This window comes from Melospiza melodia, chromosome 15 (assembly GCF_035770615.1).
Source record: "Melospiza melodia melodia isolate bMelMel2 chromosome 15, bMelMel2.pri, whole genome shotgun sequence".
Taxonomy (NCBI): Eukaryota; Metazoa; Chordata; class Aves; order Passeriformes; family Passerellidae; genus Melospiza; species Melospiza melodia.
In genome coordinates this window covers 4,032,279-4,055,000 of record NC_086208.1, presented here as the reverse complement: position 1 = coordinate 4,055,000, position 22,722 = coordinate 4,032,279, and the positions used below count along the sequence as shown (strand labels likewise).

The window sequence follows — 22,722 nt, the reverse complement described above, 5'->3', positions numbered from 1 at the left end:
CCCCCCCTTTCCTTTCCCATGTTTGGGAGCCTATTAAACACAGAAATGGACTTCTCTTTCTGCTGAAGCCCTGTTGTCTCACATAGCCATAATAAAAAGAAATTGGACTGGCCAGGAAAAGATTTGTGGCAGGGAGGGAAAGGAGGAATGTATTGCTTAAGAGTATTTGGATGAATGGGTTAAATTACCAAAACATTTGGTGCTTTTCTGAACACATGGCATATGTGGGTGGTTGTGTGGGAGTAATTTGGGAGTAAGGAAGGCTCTATTCTCAGATTATGTGCTGTAAAGCCCTTAAACAAAGAGAAAAGTCCACCAAAAATAACCCCTTTAAGTTGCTACATTTGGAGAAGGCACATACATACAAATTGATGCCTGTTTCAGCTTCTTCCAAATACAGTGGGAGTCTTTTCCAGTTTTGGTGGAAACCACTGCCCTTTCCTTTTGCTGAATGTGGGAAACTTCATTTCTACAATCCTCTGAAAACCAGTTTCAAAAAGAGTGCTTCTTCCTCACAGTGAAATCCATGGAAAGTCCTTTGCTGATGCAAGGTTGGGGCTATACATGAGCTTTTCTTCCATTGTTTAATTTCAGACCCAAGAGGGGTCCCATGTGCAGCTCTTGCAGCTGCTGAGTGCTTGGCCAGGCTGCTGGAGGCTCAGGGACCCAGAACTCTCTGTTTGGGCCAGGACTCTTCTTCCTGCACCTCTGAAAATTGGCTGTTGGTACACAAATCATGAACCTCTTGCTGTTTGAGGTGTAAAACAATTTGCCACCCACGGTTGCCATTTTCAAAGCCCTTCTATGTTGAACTGAAATGTCTGGCTTTTTGAGAGAAGTGCAAGCGTGTACCTGGCAGACATCTACTACACTGAATATGTCATTTCCACTTTCTGCTTATTCTTAGAGTTCCATAATAATTTCCACATATGAATGCAGGAAAAATACTCAGTCTAGTTCTGTTTATCCTAGCAGTCACTTCAGTGATGGTAGATTTGGATCATGTTGGGTTTTGGGTTTTTTTTTTTTTCATTCTGAGTAATTCTGCTGATCTGTGTTGACTTTTTTTTTTTTTTTTTTTTTTTTTTTTTTTTGGTACAGTTTTATCTTGTGGGCCAGGAGTGGGGAGTGAGTACTTCTTATTCAAACAGTGCTGGTAGTACACAAACCAGGCTCATGAGGTTTTTGCTCCTTAATTCCCTGCCCAGGCTCAGGGCTAACAGCTGTGTTTTCAAATGCTGAGTGTTTTACAGAACAATGGGAGGTGAAATCAAATCTTCTCTGCTAATATGACCTGTCTGGTCTGTCTCCAGGTGGAGGATGCATTGTCTTACCTTGACCAGGTGAAGCTACAGTTTGGTAGTCAGCCACAGGTCTACAATGACTTCTTGGATATTATGAAGGAATTTAAATCTCAAAGGTAACAAGCTGCATTTGCTTCTTCCTTCCAGAGTGTGTGTGGACATGGGAGCACAGGGCAGGAGCTGAATTCTGTCCTTTGTATACAGAACAACACACCTGGACAATGATGTAAAAGCAGTTGTGTCCTTTATTTTCTGAAAATGAAATGCATCCCTTCATTTATACTAAATCTCTGCCTAGAGTGGGAGTTCACAAGTTCAGCCTTGACAGCTGATTCATCTGATTGTCTGCCCATTAATAATGGTCAGACCTGGGACTGGATCTCATGGATATAAAGCCCTGTCTGGGCTGATAAAATAATGCTAATGTCACTCTTGAGTTCAGCAGTCTGTAGGATTCAGTTTTGCATTGTTTTATGTGTTAGAGGTGATAAGGGGAAGGAAAAGTGTACTGGAAGATTGCTGTGTGGGGAACTTTGTCCCAGTGCAAGGTGCCAGGGGACGGTGACATTGTGATCTTATTCCTTGTCCAGCATCGACACTCCGGGCGTGATCAGCCGCGTGTCGCAGCTCTTCAAGGGCCACCCTGACCTCATCATGGGCTTCAACACCTTCCTGCCACCTGGCTACAAGATTGAGGTGCAGACCAATGACATGGTGAACGTGACCACCCCGGGGCAGGTTCACCAGATCCCCACGCACGGGCTGCAGCCCCAGCCGCAGCCGCAGCCGCCGCATCCGTCGCAGCCTTCGGCGCAGTCGACCCCGACACCAGCACAGCCAGCACCACAGCCCACACCTGCCAAAATCAGCAAGGTGAGGGGCTCTGGGTGACCTGCTCTGAGAGCACAGAGACCCTGCTGCCTCCAGCTGAAGCTGGTGTGCAGCTAGAGGGTGAAAAATTAACTCCCAGCTGCTTTCCCACAGTATTCGTGAACCTTCATGTGTTCCCGTTCTGCTGCTGGATTCATTTCTCATTTTCAAACTTGAAGAAGTTAATTTGACAGCAATTCAAATAAGCTTTCCAAAACATTAAGGGTTTGGAGAAGCCTTGTTGCTGGCAGTGGGGAGCTGAAAGACAGTCAGAGCATCTGGTAAATGGCACACACATTATTCAAGAAGTGATCCAGCAACCTAGGGAAAAGGTTCCTAGTTAAAGCACTGGGCACACACTATCTGCCTGCTTTTGTGTGTGTTGTCTTAGACCTAAAGTCCCAAAAAATTGCCCATAAAACAGAGGTTTGTGATAAAGATGTTCTCTTTGGTGTGGAAGTGTGTGAGTCATTTCAAATGCTTGAGGCAATTAAGCCTTTAGGAAATCTTAATTTGTTATTTGGTGGCTTCTGCATTGCGTGAAGTCTTGTTTTCAGATTGAATGTTTTTTGTAGAGGGGTCTGGTTCAGCTGTCAGCTGGAAGGGTTCAAGAGTTATTGGCAACATCTAAAGTGCAAGAGTTTAGCAGAATTACCATGGTGTTGCCTGTAGGTATTGGTTGTGTGTGTCCAAAACAGAGACCTTTGAGTAACAAAGGAAATTTGACTCTGGTTTAGATATAATCCAGATTCTACTGTCCAAAAAATTTATTTTATGTGAAATAGAACAGGATAATAGACATTCAAGGAGATTACTCCAGATGAAATTTCATGTATTTTAGCCTCAAAGTGCAAAAATATTTCAGAGCCTTAGGGAGGGGATCTCCAAAGTTTCAAGGGTTAATCCCTAAACTGTTAGATAACAATGGCCTGGAAAAGCTAAAGGAAGAGGTAACATGCAGTTAAAAAGCAGCAGGATTTAAAATGTGGCAGTTAGCTGATCTCTGGGCAAACATTGTTGGGACATGCAACATCCTGCTCAGAAATGGCAAACAAAAACATGCTGAAAGATTTGCTAAAAGATTTGCCAAGCTGGACACTGCAGATCATTCCAGAATGAACTTGCCTGTGCTAGATTTCGGGGATTTTTTTCTGAAGAGGTACATGCTCTCAGTAAAGATGTAGCAGTCTCCTTCTTAACACCATGGGATAAGTGGTTTTCTCCCTATCACACCTGCAAAGTGTTGAACTGTCCTTGCTGAAGCTTTAAAATGAGCCTGAGGGACAGGCTAGACAATGAGGTAAGATGTCCCTACCAGGCAGGTAAAGGCAGGACAGGATATTGTAACATGATATTTATGCCCAGCCTAAGACAGTTATTTAAATTCTCAGTCCTGAAAACTCTGTTTAATATGAGTTTTGAAATTTAAAACGTGAGGGGAATAAGTACTTCCATTTCCATTTCAAATGCCACCTCAAAACTAAATTTTCACCTGGCTGTTCAATGTCCATCGAGAGTATTCAAAATAATTACTCACTGCCTGCTTTTGTCTGAAGAAACTCATGTTTTCCTTTGCTATTGCCTCCATTCATCCCACAATTGTTGACTAGTGCCAAAGTGACTGGCTGTGTGGGAGCCAGCTATATCTATGCATCTTGTCTCTGTTTTTGAGGTAGTTTGTCTCTTGTCAGGTTTCAGTCCAAAGCAGTTAGCAAGGAAAATAATAATAACTGCTTGAATGGCCGAGGTATTTTGTCTTGGTGATGTGGTTTAGTCTTTGCTGTCCCAGTAAATATTTATCTATTTTTATTTATTTATTGATCTATCCGTAAGTGGATTAAAATTGCTTTATCCTGACCGTGAGGGGGGTCTGCTGCATCCTAACAGAGCCAGTGTTCCCCTCAGCCATCACAGTTGCAGTTTAATCTCTGCTAGCCCGCTAAATATTTATCTATTTTTATTTATTGATTTATTTATCCCTCAGTGGGTTAAAATTGCTTTATCCTGACCGTGAGGGGGATCTGCTGCTTCCTAACAGAGCCTGTGTTCCCCTCAGCCATCGCAGCTGCAGGCCCACACTCCTGCCAGCCAGCAGACGCCGCCGATCCCGCCGTACGCGTCGCCGCGCTCGCCGCCGGTGCAGCCGCACACGCCCGTGACAATCTCCCTGGGCACCACGCCGTCCCTGCAGAACAATCAGCCCGTGGAGTTCAACCACGCCATCAACTACGTCAACAAGATCAAAAACCGCTTCCAGGGACAGCCAGACATCTACAAAGCCTTCCTGGAGATCCTCCATACGTATCAGGTGAGCGTTGGAAATGTGAGTTTGTGTCTGTGTATGGTTCTTCCTCTTGCTTTGCTTTGAGGGCTGTCCAAAACTTGAATTTGGGTCTTCTGCTGTACTAGCAGTGGCCAGCAGGTAATCATGGACTGGTTTGGATTGGAAGGGGCCTTAAAGATCATTCAGTCCAACCCTTTGCCATAGGCAGGGGCACCTTCTGTTAGGTCAGGTTGCTCCAAGCCCTGCCCAGCTGGTCTTGAATTCTGCTTGAACTAAGCAGAAGTCTGGCAAGTTAAAAAGATTACATAGCAGAATGAAGTAATAGATCTCAATGCATCATCTTTATTTGTAAGTCTCTGCAATACTTGTTTAGAAACTGGGTTTGGCTTTTTTCTATGAGCATGTGTCAGGATGAGGCAATGTGGCTGTAGCTCTATGTTAAAAGCAAAAAAAACCACTTCCTTGGTCAGTGTCTTACTGTTCCAGGGCCAGTTGGGCATTTAGGATGCATTTGTAGTGTACTACAATATATACTTAGAATATATGAGTCATACTATTAATATGGTATGATGCTTTATAAAAGAAGCTGAGACCTTTGCTGTTCCATTATTCCCATTGTTTTTTCTTTGCCACTTGAATAGTTTGTGCATCCTTTCTTCTGACACCTCTCCTCTTTCCTCTGGCAGAAAGAGCAGCGTAATGCCAAGGAGGCAGGAGGGAACTACACACCAGCCCTGACAGAGCAGGAGGTCTATGCCCAGGTGGCTCGCCTCTTCAAGAACCAGGAGGATCTGCTCTCAGAATTCGGGCAGTTCCTGCCTGATGCCAACAGCTCTGTGGTGAGTACCCTTGGAGACAGGGTGAAATACCTAGTGCAGACTGTTCTGTATGAAGCCAGTGTTCAGAAAAATGGGCTTTTGCTCTAGCTTTCCTGGGCTGTAGGAAGGAGATCAGGGGGGTAGACTGTGTTTTCTGGCTACAACTTGTCTCTTAAATAACTTTTATTTTAAATGCAATTCCTTTGCCTAAGAAGGCTGTTCTAAATTAGGGCTGTAACTGCAGTAAAATCCATTGATCATCTAGAGCTATGAGCTTTGGGGTCCCCAGCACAGGAAAGACATGGGTCTGTCAGAGCAAGTCCAGAGGCCACCAGAATGATCAGAGGGATGAAGCACATCTCCTGTGACGAAAGGCTGAGAGAATTAGGATTGTTCTCCCTGGAAAAGAGAAGGCTCAGGGGTCACCTAATTGTGGCCTTCCAGTATCTGAATAGAGCCTCAAAAAAAGATGGAGAGAGACTCTTTTCAAGAACATGGAGTGGCAGGACAAGGGGGAATGGCTTCAAACTGAAGGAGAGTAGGTTTAGATTAGATAATAGAAAAAAATTCTTCCCTGTGAGGGTGGTGAGACAGGGTGGCAGAGGCTACCCTGAGGAGCTGTGGCTGCCCCATCCCTGGAGGTGTTCAAGGGCAGGTCGAATGGAGCTCTGAGCAACTTGGAGTAGTGAGAGGTGTCCCTGACCATGGCATGGCGTTGGAACTGAATGACCTTAAAGGTCCCTTCCAACCCAACCCATTCAGTGACATTTTGTGTGGAACGTAGCCCTTAATGGCCTTATGGGTTTGTCTCTGAACAAGCTGTTGAGCAAGACAACTGCAGAGAAAGTGGAATCAGTCAGGAATGACCACGGGGGCACAGTGAAGAAGCCACAGCTCAACAACAAGCAGCAGAGACCCAACCAGAATGGCTGCCAGATCCGACGGCACTCGGGCACCGGAGCCACCCCTCCGGTGAAGGTAAGAGCCTGGGCTGCTCCTGCAGGATGTGTCTTCCAAGTCCTTGCGGTTTTTGTGGCACAGGCTGCAGCTTGAGAACATGGAAAATAGTGTTTGTCTTTAAACTTTTCAGAAGTCCTTGTTTCCAAGCACAAGTGTTGGCCTCTGATTTTTGCGAAGTGATGGTGGTATCTGTTCCTGAGGGTGGGACATAGTTACTTTAATGGCTTGGGAAAACAGTTTTCATCACTTTCTAATAAAGATGTAGTTTTAATAGCAGTGTTTAATGAGAGGGAGTGATGGAGTGTGGAGACAAAAGTCTCAGTAATGCCACAGAATAAATTTGCCCAATATTTGTAGCAAGTGTTCCTAAGGCACGTAGGAAAAGATGAGCTGAAAAGGTGTGCCTGAAAGCTTTGTTGTAGTAGAACTTGGAGGAGATGCAGTAGAGTCATGTTTGCTCATCTTCCTGTGATGAAGCTTTTAATGCAATGATAAATGATTACTCTCTCAGCAGAGTTTGCCCTTTTCAAATGACGTGTGATTTGTGAGAGCAGCGAGGCTTTGTAGTGCAACAAAAATTGTCCTGTGGCCAGGTGGCCTCGTGTTTGTGCATGAGGGATAAATTTGCCTGATTTTTTTGAAGCCAGTATATCTTCCTTTGTCATGAGAAGCATTAGCAGGCATAGTTGTACCATTTAAGTCCCCTTCTGCCCTTTCTCCTCCTCTTCAAATCGAGGGCACCAAAATAAAGCACGTTTTGGAAGCACCTTTCAGCCTTTCTGAGAATGGGGAAAATAAAACATCTTTCAGTAGAATGCAAAACTGGATGAGTGATAGGAGAATCATCTATTCTGGCAGTTTTCCAAACTAGTTATCAAAGTAAGATACGCTGTAGTGTGATTGAAACAATCAGCTAGTTACAGGAAAGGGTGAAACAATGTATTACAGATATGTGGAATGCCATGCTACTTATTAACATTCAGTAAATTAACTTGTAGCACATGCTTTAATAGACTTTTCTTCTTTAAAAAGCCACCTTTCCTTTAATGGGAAGCACATGCTGAGGTCAGGGAGCTGGCACTCACCTATGATAAATAATCAAATTATCCCAACTTGTTGAACACACCTAATTACCTTTTTTTTTTTTTTTTTTTTTTTTTTAAATAACAGAAGAAACCAAAGCTGCTTGGTTTGAAAGACCAGTCTTTGGCAGAAGCCAGCAAACATGGTGTGGGGACAGAATCTCTCTTCTTCGAGAAGGTGAGAGGCAGGATGCAGATGTTGCATGTCCTTGATGTATGTACTTCCTATGTACACATCTGGATTTTTATCACAGTGAAGTGTGAGATTTACACCACCCTGATAACATTTCTCAGCTTAACCTCAGATGTATCCTGCGACCTCCAAGTCAGATACATTGATTTTTTTTAAATTGATGACATTTTTTACACGTGTCTTTTCCCCAAAACTCCTTCTCCAGCTTTCCACCTGCTGCTGCTGGGCAATTTGTTTGAGGGAATGGGATTATTTTCCCGTAACCCACACTCCAAGTGGTTTTCCCCTTTATAAGATCCCCCTACAGCTGATGATGTGTCTTGCTGTGTTGGCACAGCTTGTACCCATCTACAGCCAGCTGGCTGCAGGGGGGGAGCTCAGTTTACAAAGCACCTGATTCATATTTACATTGGGTTGGGTTTTTTTAATTTCCCCTCAGAGATTAATCTAATTAATTGCACAGTTGTTACCTGTTGCTGGTTTAGCACACAGATCGAGTGAAAGGAGATATGGGATGTTTCCAAGTGGTACCTTGGTGTCTTCTCTGAGATGTCCATACAGTGCCTTATAGCTCAGAGGGGAGTATGGGATGAAGTTAAAACCATCTTTTAAGCAATATTCACGCACTGATGACAGTCTTGGTTGCTCCCTGCTGATCTGGTGAATTCTGCAGCGTGGTGGGAACCAGCTAATGGTAACTGGGAACCAATTTATTGCTTGGAGGATGTGTAGGTGTTAACATGAGTATACCTAGAAATCCCTGCTGTGGAATTATAACCATGATGATGAATAACTTAACAGTGATAGATCTCAGTCTGATGTGTAGATCCTGCTGTTCTTGTGGGAAAGGTGGTGGTGTTGGGATGATTAGTTTGGCTTTCTCATTTTGTGAAGATCAGGGTTACAGAAGGAGGATTACAGAGGTCACAGAAGGAGGATTGTCTGTGACAATCCAAGCTGGAAGCAGGGAGAGGCTGGAGAGGTGTTACCCAGGGCATGGGTCTCATATCCCCCACTCCCTGCTTGAAATACTCTCTGAAGTTTAAAAGCAGCCTAGGCGGGTTTGTGGTGCTGCAGTTGTAACTGATGTTGTCCAGTGATTCCAGTGCTTTGTGATCCAGCTGTTAGAGGGTTCTCTGAAGGATTTAGTTCTTCACTTGCAGCTCCTCTCTTAGAGTAATGCCCCAGTGCTGACATTGCAGGGGATCCCAGCGTGGGGGTGGCTCCAGCAGTACCAGTTTGTCTGGCCCTGTGTACAGGGCGAGTTCTCTCTGTTAAACTCAAAGATTTGTGTGCCTTGGTGGGAAAAACAGTGTCAAACCCAGGTCTCCTGGACCTCCCCCATGCTGAGTGTCACCCTGACAGCTCCTCTTCTTGTCTCTCTGGCTCAGGTCCGCAAAGCTCTGCGCAGCACCGAGGCGTACGAGAACTTCCTGCGCTGCCTGGTCATCTTCAACCAGGAGGTGATCTCCAGGGCCGAGCTCGTGCAGCTGGTCTCTCCATTCCTGGGGTAAGTGCAGCCCCTTTCCTGGTCTGTTTCTCTTGTGGAGAGAGGAAAGAAACATTCACCTTCATGGTCTTCTGCACTGCCCTTTCCTGTTCCTTATCCCAGAGAGATTCCCAGCTGTGTCCTGACAGGCAGCGTGCAGGAGCAGCACAGGTGTTGCTTGCTGTGTGCCTTCCCTTTCCAGTAGGGCAAACAAAATTATTAGCAGCCTGTTTTATTGCAGTTTGTTGCTCTGGAATCATTCTCAAATTATGTCATTTGAGAAAAGATCAACTGTCTAATTACACAGGGAAACGTCCCCCCAAAAAAGCAGAGTGCTGATATAAGCTCACTAAAGTTTCCAAAAAGCAGCTGAATTCTGTCACAAAATCTGTCACTCTGTACTTTAAGTCATGGAAATCATAATTCCTGTAAGTAATCTGTACTTACAGGAATTTATGATTTTCATGATTGTCAGCAGTGTATAGAACAGCTCTATTAATTGCTTAAAACCAACAGATATCCTCTCATCTACTTTGGGCAGCAGGATTTCAGTGTTTCTTTTACCTGGGCACTGAATTCCTGGTTCCAAGGGAGAAGGCAGTAGCAACATAAATTGGGTTCAGGACCATATTACAGTAGCTACTGTGCAGAGAAACTGCCCTAAGGAGCTTCCACTCACTCTGTAGGTCCACTGGAATTAGCCAGGCATCAGCAGAATGCCTGACTTTAGGTAAAAAAGGTGCAATATTTGACAGGAAAATTCTGTACTTTTCCCATCTACTGCCTGTGCTGCTAACTACAGGGAAAGATAAAATACAGGGGGGGTTTTATTCTGGGGTTGGACATTGTCTTTTGCCATATAACAAAAAAGCATTTAATAACTAGTGATTCAATTGTAACAGGTTCAGTTCATCCTGTTGCTGGAGCTTTGCATGAAATAAGAGGATGTGAACAAATGCTGTATTTTAGACCAATAAATTTTTCAGGAAATTCTGCAAACAGGCAAACTTGGGCCTTGCAGGCAAAGGTTTCTCTGTGATTCATGCTGCTCTGTGAAGTCTGGTTGAAGCAACTGCTTGGCACTGAAACCTTTTGTGTAGTTACAGAATTGCCTTTGGGTTTCTTCTTGCTGCCTCTGGAAAGGAAAGGTCTGGTTTAACGTTCAAACCATTGGGAAACAACGAGGAGCCTGGCCTGAGTTCTGTACCAGGGTGGTTTGGGAGACCCAGATGTGACTGTGCCATGAGTGCTGTCCCTGTAGCAAAAGCTTTGACAGCTGCTCCTTGCTGGTCACTAATCCTAAAGCACCTTAGCTGCGCCAGGAGAGCAATCCCCACCTGATCAACAGCAGGTGCTTGTGTCCCATTTGTTCAGGCTCTGTGGGAGTGGGGTTGAGCAGAGAGGGTCTTCTCACCAGATTGATAATTTAGAGGATTCTCTGTAGTAATCAATCCTAGCCTCAGCTTCACAGCTCAGCACTGTTTGCATTCTGTTTAGCTCATTTTTCACTTTGTTCCTTTTATTTTAGGAAATTCCCAGAACTGTTCACTTGGTTTAAAAACTTCCTGGGATATAAGGAGTCTGTTCACATGGAGACGTATCCCAAGGAACGGGCTACTGAGGGGATTGCCATGGAGATTGACTATGCCTCCTGCAAGAGGCTGGGCTCCAGCTACAGAGCCTTGCCCAAGAGCTACCAGCAGCCCAAGTGCACGGGGAGGACTCCACTGTGTAAAGAGGTAAGGCAGGGGCTGTGCCACACAGCAAGCCTCTTCCCAGCCTTTTTAGAGCAAAACAGAGCAGGATGGGGGATTTTGTTTGCATCCCTGTGTTGGAAAGGTTCCTGGGGGTGGTGGGCATGGGGCTGGGGTCAGGCAGGTGCTTTCCCAGCACTGCTGCATGCTGCTCCTGCAGCCAGGCATGTGTGGGCACACCATCCTGGCCCAGGATCACCGCTGTGCGTGTGGCAGCCCCAGGGGAGCACAGCTCAGGAATTCCTGGTGGCACTCCCATAAACATCTGGATCATAGCCAGAAGTTATTGCACAGGCTGAGGTGTCAGTCTAGGAACTGGGTTATGCTGGGAGTTGTGGTACCCACGTGGCTGTGATGGTTGGCATCAGCTCTTCTGCAGAAGTTTGTGAAAGGTTTGCATAGAGTGTTGGGAGGCAGCTGGAGAAAAACCTACTGAATAGTTATGATGGTTAATTACTGACATACCTAATGCTCCTACATCTTGTTTATGATGTGTTATGTGGTATGACCTGTGAAAGGAACATTAAGATTGCAAACTTAAGTAGGAGATGACAGAACTGGTTTTCTGTGTGATCTTAATGTGATCTCAGAGGTCCTTTACAAGGTAGTATGTAATTCAGGATTATTGCCACCTTTTTACCTAAATTCTCACTTAGTCTGCTTTCAGAGTTGTCTCTAGGCCAACTTTAAAAGAAAATCATGTTTTCTGTAGACAGATTCTCCCACGTATTCCCTCAGATGCATCTCTCTTTCTCCCTGAAATGCTGAATTTTTAATCCATGTCTTGACACGTCTCTCAAAAGCTTCTTGTGTGATGCAGTTACAAACTTTTCTCCTGTGAGAATCTAATGACTCAGTTGTTCAGGCTTTGAGTTTATGGAAACTGGATCTGGTTTTCAAGACTACCTGCCAAAATTATTGTTTCTATGCCTTTGGCCTCTTTGAGGTGGTTGTTGGGTTGTTTGTTTGCTTGCTTTTTAATGTTTTGCTCCTATATTGAAAGCTGCAGGTGCTGAGCTGTTTTGTCAGGAAAGGTGATGCTGGGGTATGGTTTTATACTTCCAATTAGCCTTATTTGGAGGCAGCAACTGTGTCCTTTCTAACAGTCAGGTCTGCTGTGGTGACCATACAGTGTTGATGGTGAATCACACATGGGGAACCAGCTGGTTGCAGCTGACTAATCCAAAGTAGCAGAAAAAGCTCCTTTCACCTTTGTTTTCCCCCTTTCCATAAGGTTTTTCCTCACAGCTCCAGCCTATGAATTTTTCAGGCTGCCTGGCTGTTTGGCTTCTGGCTGTTTGGGGTTGCTCTGTGAATGCTGGGCTTTGGAAGGCACACACACTTTTTCCAGCTGGAAATTAGATTGCCCCATCAGAAGACTGTTCTTGAAGTTGGCCAGGTGTGATCCCCTTGAACACTGACCACAACTCTTGTTCTCTCTCTGCCTCCCTCAAAGGTTTTGAATGACACCTGGGTCTCCTTCCCATCCTGGTCTGAAGATTCCACATTTGTGAGCTCCAAGAAGACCCAATATGAAGAGCACATCTACAGGTGTGAGGACGAGCGTTTTGAGGTAAATTGCCTTTCCTTGGTTCATGTCTCAGAAAGCTCTGTTCTGTGAACAGTTAAGGAGTTTGATGTAATGATACCTTTAATTCTGCATCTTTTATTGTGTCTGCCACCTGGTTTTGGCATAAAAGTTTGTTTTCTCTTCATGCAAGAAGCAGTGGCTGCATAACCACTAAGCTGCCACACCTGCCCCTCACCTTTTGTGTGGAGAATTTAGTTCACCCTGCTCTACATGAAGTTGTTGAATGGACAAGCATGGAATTGCTGCATCTTTTCTTCCTGCCCACATAGTGCATGAGAACATGCATTCCCCTGTAATCATCTGCAAAGCAATATGTTCAGGATTTTAAATGACTGACATTTTGACTGGAAATGGAAGTTAGCTGGGCAGTTACCTGAATCTGCACAGATTTGACACGTCCTTTTGTAGAGTAACTGTCAATTGTGTTCTATTCCCAGCTGGAAGATGTAATTTCCAAACTGTATCATTCTGGTAGCCTTTAAATTCTTCCACAGTATTATTTAGGTAGCAGATGAAATGTAATTGGATTATTTTAGAGCAGCTGAACACCAAAGTGCTCGAGTACACCTTGTTAAACAGGCGCAGCTTCTTGATTCGTGTCACTTGAATGTTTGCCTCTGTCAAGTATCATGTTTTGTCTATTCAAACGCTGCGGCTAATGGCACTGTTCTCTCCAGCTGGATGTTGTCTTGGAGACCAACCTGGCAACCATCCGCGTTCTCGAGGCAATCCAGAAGAAGCTGTCACGCTTGTCTGCGGAGGAGCAGGCCAAATTCCGGCTGGACAACACCCTGGGGGGCACCTCGGAGGTGATCCACCGCAAGGCTCTCCAGAGGATATACGCTGACAAGGCAGCGGACATCATCGATGGGCTGCGCAAGAACCCCTCTGTGGCTGTGCCCATCGTGCTGAAAAGGTACAGATTGCCCCAGCACCCTGCCCCAGGCTCCCCTCACAAGGGCGATGCACTCTGTGCCCTCCAAATTTATGGAAACGTGGCTGAGTGTGCCCTCCACAAGGCTGTGAATTTACCCCAAAAGGTGGTTGTGACTGTGTTCATAGGGGTTCTTGGATGAGGGAAGAGACGAAGATCTGACTCCGTGTTTCAGAAGGCTTGATTTATTATTTTATTTTATATATTGCATTAAAACTATACTAAAAGAATAGAAGAAAAGGATATCATCAGAAGGCTAGCTAAGAATAGAATTGGAAAGAATGATAACAAAAGCTTCTGTCTCGGACAGAGAGTCCAAGCCAGCTCACTGTGATTGGCCATTAATTAAAAACAACTCTATGAGACCAATCACAGATCCACCTGTTGCATTCCACAGCAGCAGATAATCAATGTTTGCATTTTGTTCCTGAGGCCTCTCAGCTCCTCAGGAGGAAAAATCTTAAGGAAAGGGTTTTCCATAAAAATTGTCTGCAACAGGTTGTGGCTGCCCAACCCCTGGAAGTGTTCAAGGCCGGGCAGGGCTTGGAGCAACATGGTCCAGTGGGAAGTGTCCCTGTCTGTGGCAGGGGGTGGAACAGGATGATCTGCAAGGTCCCTTCTGAACCAAGCCATTCCATGATTCTATTCTTGTGTGAAACTAAAAAATTCATTTGTATTCTGGACAGTTGGTTATTCCATAATAATCACCCAGAGGGAATTGCCCTCCTCAAGCAAAATCCTTACAGCTCAGCTGGAAGGATATAGAGCTCTTGTTGTCTCCTCTTAAGCTTTTTTCTTCCCTGGTGTCAGCACTGTGTGTAAGATAAGGGAACTGTTGTCCCAGGGCTAACTGTGATCCCTTTCCAAATCCTATGGGTGTGTGTGCCCAGATCCTGCTGTCTCTGCTATGCTCAGATTCCCAGTCCTGTTTCTGTTGTCAGCCTCCCCTTCCTCAGTTAAAAGGAAGTGGGTGCTGCAACTCCCTGGGGAAGGTCGAGGGGATGTGTAAGCAGCACATGCTGTTTGATCTCTGTGGGGCTCTTGGTCCTGTGTTTTGGAGTTCTGGGGCTGGGCAGAGCAGCCTTCCCAGGATACCTGCAAGGTCCCAGTTTCCCTGCCCTTCTTCAGCTGAATCAGGGGTGCTTTGCTTGGGATGCTGAGTCAAGGTTCAGGAATGCATTCCCAGGATACTCAGGTGTCCATGCTTTGTTTGGCTGTCCACACTAAGCTGCCCCTGTTCCACAGGTGGAGCTTTCTGGAGATTTCTGAGAGACCAGGCCTGTTTTTGCCTTCCCTGTCCCTTTATTCCCTCTCCTGCTTTGTTCCTGCATGGTTTTACCTAAATGTGAATGGAACCCAGAGTGGTTTCTCCAGAAGGGTGTGTTGAGGGGGCACCTCCTGGAAAGCTCCTTTCTGTGGGATCTTTGATCCATGCCCATTTCATTGGGAGTTCAGTTCTTGTCTACACTCACTAAGAACCATGAGCTGAGGTTTTTCTTATATGCTCACCTCTTAGCTCACCTTTGTTTTCTTGATCCAAGGTTAAAGATGAAAGAGGAAGAGTGGCGAGAAGCCCAGAGAGGATTTAATAAAGTCTGGCGAGAGCAGAATGAGAAGTATTACCTGAAATCCTTGGACCACCAGGGCATCAACTTCAAGCAGAATGATACCAAGGTCCTAAGGTCAAAGAGTCTCCTCAATGAGATTGAAAGCATCTATGATGAGGTGAGATGGTCACCAGTAGTTTCCTTCCCTCGAGCTTATGCATTTTGCTAGTGCAATTTTGGCTCCTCTTCCTCACAGCTTGATGAGGGAGGAAATCTGTTTCTAGCAGGCTCTTGGGTGGTGGAGAGGGATTGTTTAGGCTGATTTTTATGCTGTTTCTCCTTTGCAGAGGCAAGAACAGGCTTCAGAAGACAATGCTGGAGTCCCCACAGGCCCACACCTCTCACTAGCCTATGAAGACAAGCAGATTCTGGAAGATGCTGCCTCTCTCATCATCCACCACGTGAAGCGGCAGACAGGAATCCAGAAAGAGGACAAGTACAAAATCAAGCAGATCATGTATCACTTCATTCCAGACCTGCTGTTTGCTCAGCGAGGTGAACTCTCGGATGTGGAGGAGGAAGAAGAGGAGGAAATGGATGTGGATGAAGCCACTGGGGCTGCAAAAAAGCACAACGGTGTTGGGGGCAGCCCTCCCAAAACCAAGCTGATGTTCAACAACACGACAGCCCAGAAGCTGCGGGGCATGGATGAGGTCTACAACCTCTTCTACGTGAACAGCAACTGGTACATCTTCATGAGGCTGCACCAGATCCTGTGCTTGCGGCTGCTGCGGATCTGCACCCAGGCCGAGCGGCAGATCGAGGAGGAGACGCGGGAACGGGAGTGGGAGAGGGAAGTGCTGGGCATAAAGCGAGACAAGAGTGACAGTCCTGCCATCCAGCTGCGACTCAAGGAGCCCAGTGAGTGACTTCTGCTGGGAGGCTGGGGGAAAATGGTGTTTCTGTGTGACGGTGTTCACAGGGGTTCTTGGATGAGGGAAGAGACGAGAATGCTGACTTTGTTTTAGAAGGTTTGGTTTATTATTTTATGATATATATTACATTAAAACTGTACTAAAAGAATAGAAGAAAAGGTTCTCATCAGAAGGCTAGCTAAGAATAGAAAATAAAGGCATGATAACAAAGGTTTGTGGCTCGGGCTCTGTGTCTAAGCTAGCTGGGCTGAGATTGGCCATTAATTACAAACAACCACATGAGACCAATCACAGATCTACCTGTTGCATTCTACAGCAGCAGATAATCATTATTTACATTTTGTTCTTGAGGCTTCTCAGGAGGAAAAATCTTAAGGAAAGGATTTTTTATAAAAGTTGTCTGCGACATTTCTGTTTGTAGTGTGCTGACAGGGTGTTTGGTGTCTTCAGACACGTGACAGCAGTGAGCCTTTAACATGGGCTCTCTTTTATTATCCCTGGGAAGATGGGGAAACATAGGACTTGCACTAGCAGAAGGATAATAAGCAGCAGTTATTTCATTGTTGTACACTTGTGTATTCTTAAGTTCCCTAAGTAAAACCTTTCAGAAATAAATTGCTCATGGAGGAGGCTACAGCTAGAAAGCAAAATATTATGAGAATACCTGTGGCCTTAAAAGGTATGGTTTTATGTACAAAGATTTATGTCCATAAAGGACAAGTTCAGGTAACTCTTCAGCTTATGTGGGTCACCTGAGGACCTAAAATCCCAGCAGCCCTTCCTGGGGATGGTGTTCCCATGTGTCCCTTTCTCTCCTGCTGCAGTGGACATTGATGTTGAGGATTATTACCCGGCCTTCCTGGACATGGTGCGCAACCTGCTGGACGGGAACATGGACTCGTCGCAGTACGAGGACTCGCTGCGCGAGATGTTCACCATCCACGCCTACATCGCCTTCACCATGGACAAGCTGATCCAGAGCATCGTCAGACAGGTGCCTGCAGCACGCCCTGGGGGCTGGGTGGGGTGGGGCAGGGACAGCAGGCAGGTTGTTTGCTCCAGGCTGGCGTTGGAGGCAGTGTTGTATGCCCACATGGGGAATTTCAGCTAAATTCAAGGTATTTCTTCACCCAGCTCTCTGACCCTCATAGTAAAGAAGTGATAGAGAGTGATTTTTGATCTGTTTGAATTATTGAGAATATCCTCTTTAAAGTTTTCCATATCTTTTAGGATGTAAGTATTCAAAGCATGTCCAGAGCTAATCTTGCTTTAGCTTTGAAAAAAAAAAAACAAAGAAATTACATCTAAATAGTTCCTTTCCTTTCCATCAGTGCTGTAGGAGTGCATGCTTTTTCTAAAAACCTTTTGTCTCTTTTATCTGGCTGCTGGAGTAGCTCATTTTGGCTGTTAAACTCCAGTCCTTTTATTGGGTTGGTAGGAAGAATGCATGAGCAAGGGAAAAATTCTTGTGCCTTTTTGTAGCATAAAGAACAAAAACAGACACAAGGGGCTGGAAGTGGAATAGCTTGAAAGGGCTTTCCTCTTTCAGAAGGGTAGAGCTGCTCTTCAGAAGCCCTTCAGTCCAGAGATTAACTGAATTCAGAAGACAGTTGGGAGACCTTTGATTTTTACACTTACACAAAATATGGATTTGATCTTAAACCTCCCACCCCTCTCCTCAGACACAGCAGCAGCCTCTTGGTGAGGAGAGGACACGCTGTGTCATGGAGCTCTGGCCCTTCCTCCCCTGCTGCTGATCAGAATGTTCTCTGTGTGTAGTTTTTCTCTGAGTACTTGTGCTTTGTCACCTGCTAATTTTTCTAAAGATCTTGTAAGCTTTTCACATAGCAGCAGAGATCATCTGCAAGTGGAAGAAGCTAAGGGATTTTTTTTTTTTTTTGCTTGAGCTCAATCCCATTGTCGCGCCCTTACTTTATTCTATTCTGACGGGGGTGTAGCAGCCTCCCTGACAAACCCCTTGTCCCTGTTGCTCCTGCTTGCAGCTGCAGCACATCGTGAGCGATGAGATCTGTGTGCAGGTGACAGACCTGTACCTGTCAGAGAACAGCAACGGGGCCACCGGAGGGCTCCTGGCGTCCCAGTCCTCCCGCACGCTCCTGGAGGCCGCCTACCAGCGCAAAGCCGAGCAGCTCATGTCCGAGGAGAACTGCTTCAAGGTAAAGCCAGGCTCTGCATGCAGTGCAAAACCAATAGGAGCTGAGGGGGTGCCTTTGAAGGAGGCAGAGACACTGGTCTTTTGAAAAAGAGCCTTGTTTCGGCACCCAAAAATGAAGAAAATTAACTCCGTCCCAGCCAAAACCAGCGCACGTGCAGCCAGCTTTTGGAACATAGGTTAATGCTTCTGTAAGGGCCCCTCAGACATGAAGTTTCAAGGAGGAATATATTTCCTGGAACAGCAATGAATATCCCCTGTGCTTTACAGCAGCTTTGGGCTGTATCATACTGACTGCTTGGCTGCCCCTGCTTTGATTTGTTAGCTCAAACTCTCCTGTTTCTCTGGTGTCTCAGTTTTGTCGACTGTTGGGAGATCTGCCACTACTCACTGGGCATTAAATCACTGCTGCCTGCATACATTGCTAATAAACCCGTGCTAATCAAATCCATACTTCCTTTGCTGAAGAGGCAGGAAGTGGTCAGGCCCTTTCTGAGCCAGAGAAGTACTTTGGATAAAAGCCTGAGTGTATAATATCTCTTCCTGTGCCCACAAACTTAATTTGAGAGGCCAAGAAGCCCCCAAAACTGCCAACTTGCTTCATTGTCCCTTTGCCCCAGTAAGAAGTGAAGGTGTCTGTTTCTATTTCATACCTCCTCTTGCTGAAGTTCCTTCTGCTTTTTCTTTTTAGCTGATGTTCATTCAGAGCAGAGGTCAAGTTCAGTTAACCATTGAGCTGCTGGACACAGAAGAGGAAAACTCGGATGACCCTGTGGAAGCAGAGGTAAGGGCAGCTTGTCCAGAGAGCTGACTGTGATGGTCAAGGTTGAGTGTCCAGCTGAGTGATGGTGTGGTCCATTAGCACAAGACAAAGAAACATCAAGGATGTGCCTTAAAGCTTCCATTGATGTGAGCAAGCAAGTCCTTCTTGGTTTATTTCATATTAGAAAATACTCAAAGCCACATAAAGAACCATTGTACGTGCCTTTTTGGGCATAAGGTGCACAGAGCCTTCAGAAGGCATATTGTGTTCTGACTTTCAGCTTAGCCTCCTCAAGCCCTGCAGTTGTTTGGTGGGAGGGCAGTGGCTGATGTGTGCTCTGTGCTTGCTTCCAGCGCTGGTCTGACTACGTGGAGCGGTACGTCAACTCCGACTCTACCTCCCCCGAGCTCCGCGAGCACCTGGCCCAGAAACCCGTCTTCCTGCCCAGGTGAGTGGCCAGCCTGTGCTGGGAAAGGCCCTTGGAGCTCCTCTCATTCCACCCCCTGCCATGTGCACACACCTCCCATGGACCCTGTCCAGCCTGGCCTAAGCTCAGCTTACACCCAGGGGTGGGTGAGTGCTGATCCCAAGAGGGGTTCTCTGGTTTGCAGGAATCTGAGGCGGATCCGCAAGTGTCAGCGTGGTCGGGAGCAGCAGGAGAAGGAAGGGAAGGAGGGAAACAGTAAGAAGTCTGTGGAGAACATAGAGACCCTGGACAAGATGGAGTGTAAATTCAAGCTGAATTCCTATAAGATGGTGTACGTGATCAAATCAGAGGATTACATGTACAGGAGGACTGCGCTGCTGCGAGCTCAGCAGGTAGGAGCCAGCCAGAGAACGGGGTGGGCTGCTGGTGTTTCCTGGGACCCAGGGGAAGGGAGGAGGCATTGCCTTTCCAGCTGTTTGGGAAGCTGTAAAGGTTTGGGTTTGTCCAAAATGAAAACAGCCTGTGACTCCAGATGGGTGAAATTTTGGAGGATTGCACTGGAGGAAACTGATCTGGTCATCTGAATGCTTTGACACTCTCCTTTTTTCATCTTATGGGAATATTTCCATCCACTTCTGTCATGTATTTAGGTTTATAAAACAACTGTTTACCATGTTTCTTGCTGATGAGATACAGGTAGTGGCTTTAGTTCATTAGTTGTAAAGTAATTATCTTAAACTTTGCATCCACATCAGATGAGAGCATTTTATTGCAGCATAGTGATACTGATACATGCTGATACTGAGGATTTTGATTGAATTCCATCTATCTCATTCAACTGGCACGAACCTCAAGGAAATGTAAGCTTATAAGCAGGATACTGTGTGCCAGTGCTCTTTACAGAGAATCTGAGCATAAGTTCTTGAAGTGTTAAATATGTAGTGTGCAGCTTATCCCTCGGTTACTGGAATAAACTGAGGGAGCTGTAGAAGCTACATTGGATTTTGGAAACAAATCTATTGGATTTAGCAGTTAACACCCCAAAGCAGTTCAGTCTCTGGGAGAAGAACAAACAAATAATAAAATCTGTAAGTTTTAATCTGGAGGTTTAATTATATTGGCTGTTTTTAATTGTGACTGTAGCCATGGCTTTATACCATCTGTCCTGCATTTTACATTCCTTAGGCAGATGCTCTTACCCAAAAAAGTGCACACTTCTTCCTCTCCTGATGTTTCTGTTAAGTCAGAGCTTCTTGAGCCTGTTAGACCTGGCCTGGGTCTTAATTCTCTGTAGCAATTGTGTCCCCAGTATGTGTAACACATGTTGAACTTGTTGTTTCCTGGGTCTGTGGCCCTCTTGAGGGGCTCTGGACAGACTCTGAGGGCTGGAAAGAGCAGGATTGCCTGGTCCTGGGTGCTAGCAGAGGAAGGTAATGCAGAAGGGACTCACTATATTTCTGACCTCATTTTACCACGTATTTGCTTGGAGAGGAGACTGGGCGAGCCTTCATCAGAGCTTTCCCTCTGTTGCTAGTCCAGTGCCTGCATTACAAATTCCCTGTGTGTTTGATCCCCTTGCCTGTGTCACCCAGTAGCCAGGCTTGGTGTAATCTGGAGTTTGGGGGCCAGAGCTGCCTTTTCCTAACACCTCTCCCTGTCTCTGCAGTCCCACGAAAGGGTGAGCAAGCGGCTGCACCAGCGGTTCCAGGCCTGGGTGGACAAATGGACCAAGGAGCACGTGCCCCGCGAAATGGCAGCCGAGACAAACAAGTGGCTCATGGGTGAAGGCTTGGAGGGCTTGGTGCCCTGCACCACCACCTGTGACACAGAGACCCTGCACTTTGTCAGCATCAACAAGTACCGCGTCAAATACGGCACGATATTCAAGACACCCTAGGAGTGCCCCGGGGCGAGGAAGAGCCCGGGGGATGTGTGTGTGTGTGCGCGCAGCCAGGGAAGGAGGGAGATGCCTTTCTCCCCTCACTGTGCATCTCCGTCACATGGCCACTTGACTAGTGCGTGGCTGGTGCAGCCTGTCCCGCTGGGGACGTGGATCTCTGCCCGGGGCCGTGGGCTGCCGGCCCTTTGTGGGCAGGAAGGACCCTTCTCTGAACTGAGCCATCCCAGAGAAACACCACGAGCTCGTACACACCAGCAGCGTTGAGGCTTTGACTCCCCGGAGGCTCCGAGCGGCGAGGGAGGGGAACAGGATGCTCTCCACCACCGGCCTGCTGGGATGTGTCCCCAAAATCCCCAGGTGCCTGGACTGCTGGGATGTGTCCCTGAAGTCCCCAGGTGCCTGGACTGCTGGGATGTGTCCCTGAAGTCCCCAGGTGCCTGGACTGCTGGGATGTGTCCCTGAAGTCCCCAGGTGCCTGGACTGCTGGGATGTGTCCCTGAAGTCCCCAGGTCACCACCGGATGGATTCCCCTTTCCCGGCGGGCTCCGGCGCGGGCTGGGGCAGCGCAGCCCAGGTTCCTCTCGCTCCCTCCCCTCCCTCCCAGGCTGGACTCACCCTGTGCAGATCGGTCTGTCCTTTCTAGTGCCAGTGGAACTGTTTTATTTTTATTTTGGGTTTTTGGTTTTGTTTTTTTTTTTTGTTGTTTGTTTTTTTTTTTTTGTACCTGCTTGTTTACTAGTCTCTCCTAGTGCCATGCACCAGCTTTTCACACACACGTACGTACACACACACAGCAGAGAACAACACGATTTTAACATGTTCCCCTCCTTTTTTGTAAATAAATGTACAAATTGTCAATTTTTTTGGTTTTTTTTTTTCTTTTTGGTTTTTTTTTTCTTTTTTAATTAAAGGAATTATGCTTGATGTGCTAGCATAACTGTACTAGCTTCTTGTGTACCATAGTACCAGGTGGCTTGAGAATTAGTACCGACAGACAGACCGATGGAGACATTTATTACACTTTTTACCAAAGGGAGTTATCATTGTAGTGCTTTTGTGTGGAAACTTTTTTCTCCTTTTTTTGTAAATAAAAAAAATAATGTCTTTGTTCTTAACTGGAGGAAGACACTCGCTCACCCACAGCCGTGTTCCTGGTCTGAGGCACTGTTGCAGCATGCAGGTTTTGGGGTGGGAGAGGGGAGGGGGGAAGAGGGAGGTGTAATCCAACCCCTTTTCTAAGGCTGGCAAGAGGAAACAGCAGAAGCAGCATGTGCACTTGGGGGTTAAACAACTGAGGTATAAGCAGCCTGAAAGAAATATAAATATAGAGTATATAATTTTAATTTTTTTAAATGTTTGGCTTTTTTCCTGGTGGGTAATTTTTATCCACCTTGTCTTCCAGCTCCAAGGATCTTCGCTTTTGGGAAGTGTTGCTGAGCAACTCAGCTGGGGCTGATTGTGCTGATGTATTTTTCCCTTTCTGTCTTGGAGAAAACATCATGGGAAATACCAAGCCAGTACTCGACAGAGCTGCTGTGTGTGTGTGTGGGCAAGGGAAGGAGGAGGGACTGAAGGGGGGCTTGGTGCATTTCACTCCAGAAATCCACATATGGGATATATATATTTTTTAAGCAGAGAAATTTAACGCTGGCAGATATTTAAAACGCGGGGGAAGATTCTGAATTTAAAAATAAAGAA

At 46.1% G+C, this 22,722-nt stretch overlaps 1 protein-coding gene across 2 annotated transcripts in view; it reads left to right on the top strand.

Annotated features, from left to right (window-relative positions):
* The window catches only part of SIN3A (SIN3 transcription regulator family member A), a 32,813-nt gene extending 10,674 nt beyond the window's left edge, over nucleotides 1-22,139 (top strand). For both annotated transcript variants that reach the window (XM_063169444.1, XM_063169443.1), the window contains exons 4-21: nucleotides 1,314-1,420; nucleotides 1,895-2,177; nucleotides 4,231-4,482; nucleotides 5,145-5,297; nucleotides 6,096-6,254; nucleotides 7,407-7,496; nucleotides 8,903-9,021; nucleotides 10,529-10,739; nucleotides 12,211-12,327; nucleotides 13,023-13,261; nucleotides 14,821-15,004; nucleotides 15,174-15,747; nucleotides 16,586-16,755; nucleotides 17,765-17,938; nucleotides 18,626-18,718; nucleotides 19,051-19,145; nucleotides 19,309-19,516; nucleotides 20,791-22,139. In XM_063169444.1, the coding sequence (XP_063025514.1) occupies nucleotides 1,314-1,420; nucleotides 1,895-2,177; nucleotides 4,231-4,482; nucleotides 5,145-5,297; nucleotides 6,096-6,254; nucleotides 7,407-7,496; nucleotides 8,903-9,021; nucleotides 10,529-10,739; nucleotides 12,211-12,327; nucleotides 13,023-13,261; nucleotides 14,821-15,004; nucleotides 15,174-15,747; nucleotides 16,586-16,755; nucleotides 17,765-17,938; nucleotides 18,626-18,718; nucleotides 19,051-19,145; nucleotides 19,309-19,516; nucleotides 20,791-21,021 (3,459 nt within the window). In that variant the 3' untranslated portion in view covers nucleotides 21,022-22,139. The remainder of the gene's footprint in view (nucleotides 1-1,313; nucleotides 1,421-1,894; nucleotides 2,178-4,230; nucleotides 4,483-5,144; nucleotides 5,298-6,095; nucleotides 6,255-7,406; nucleotides 7,497-8,902; nucleotides 9,022-10,528; nucleotides 10,740-12,210; nucleotides 12,328-13,022; nucleotides 13,262-14,820; nucleotides 15,005-15,173; nucleotides 15,748-16,585; nucleotides 16,756-17,764; nucleotides 17,939-18,625; nucleotides 18,719-19,050; nucleotides 19,146-19,308; nucleotides 19,517-20,790) is intronic.
* Nucleotides 22,140-22,722: the final 583 nt, after the last annotated feature.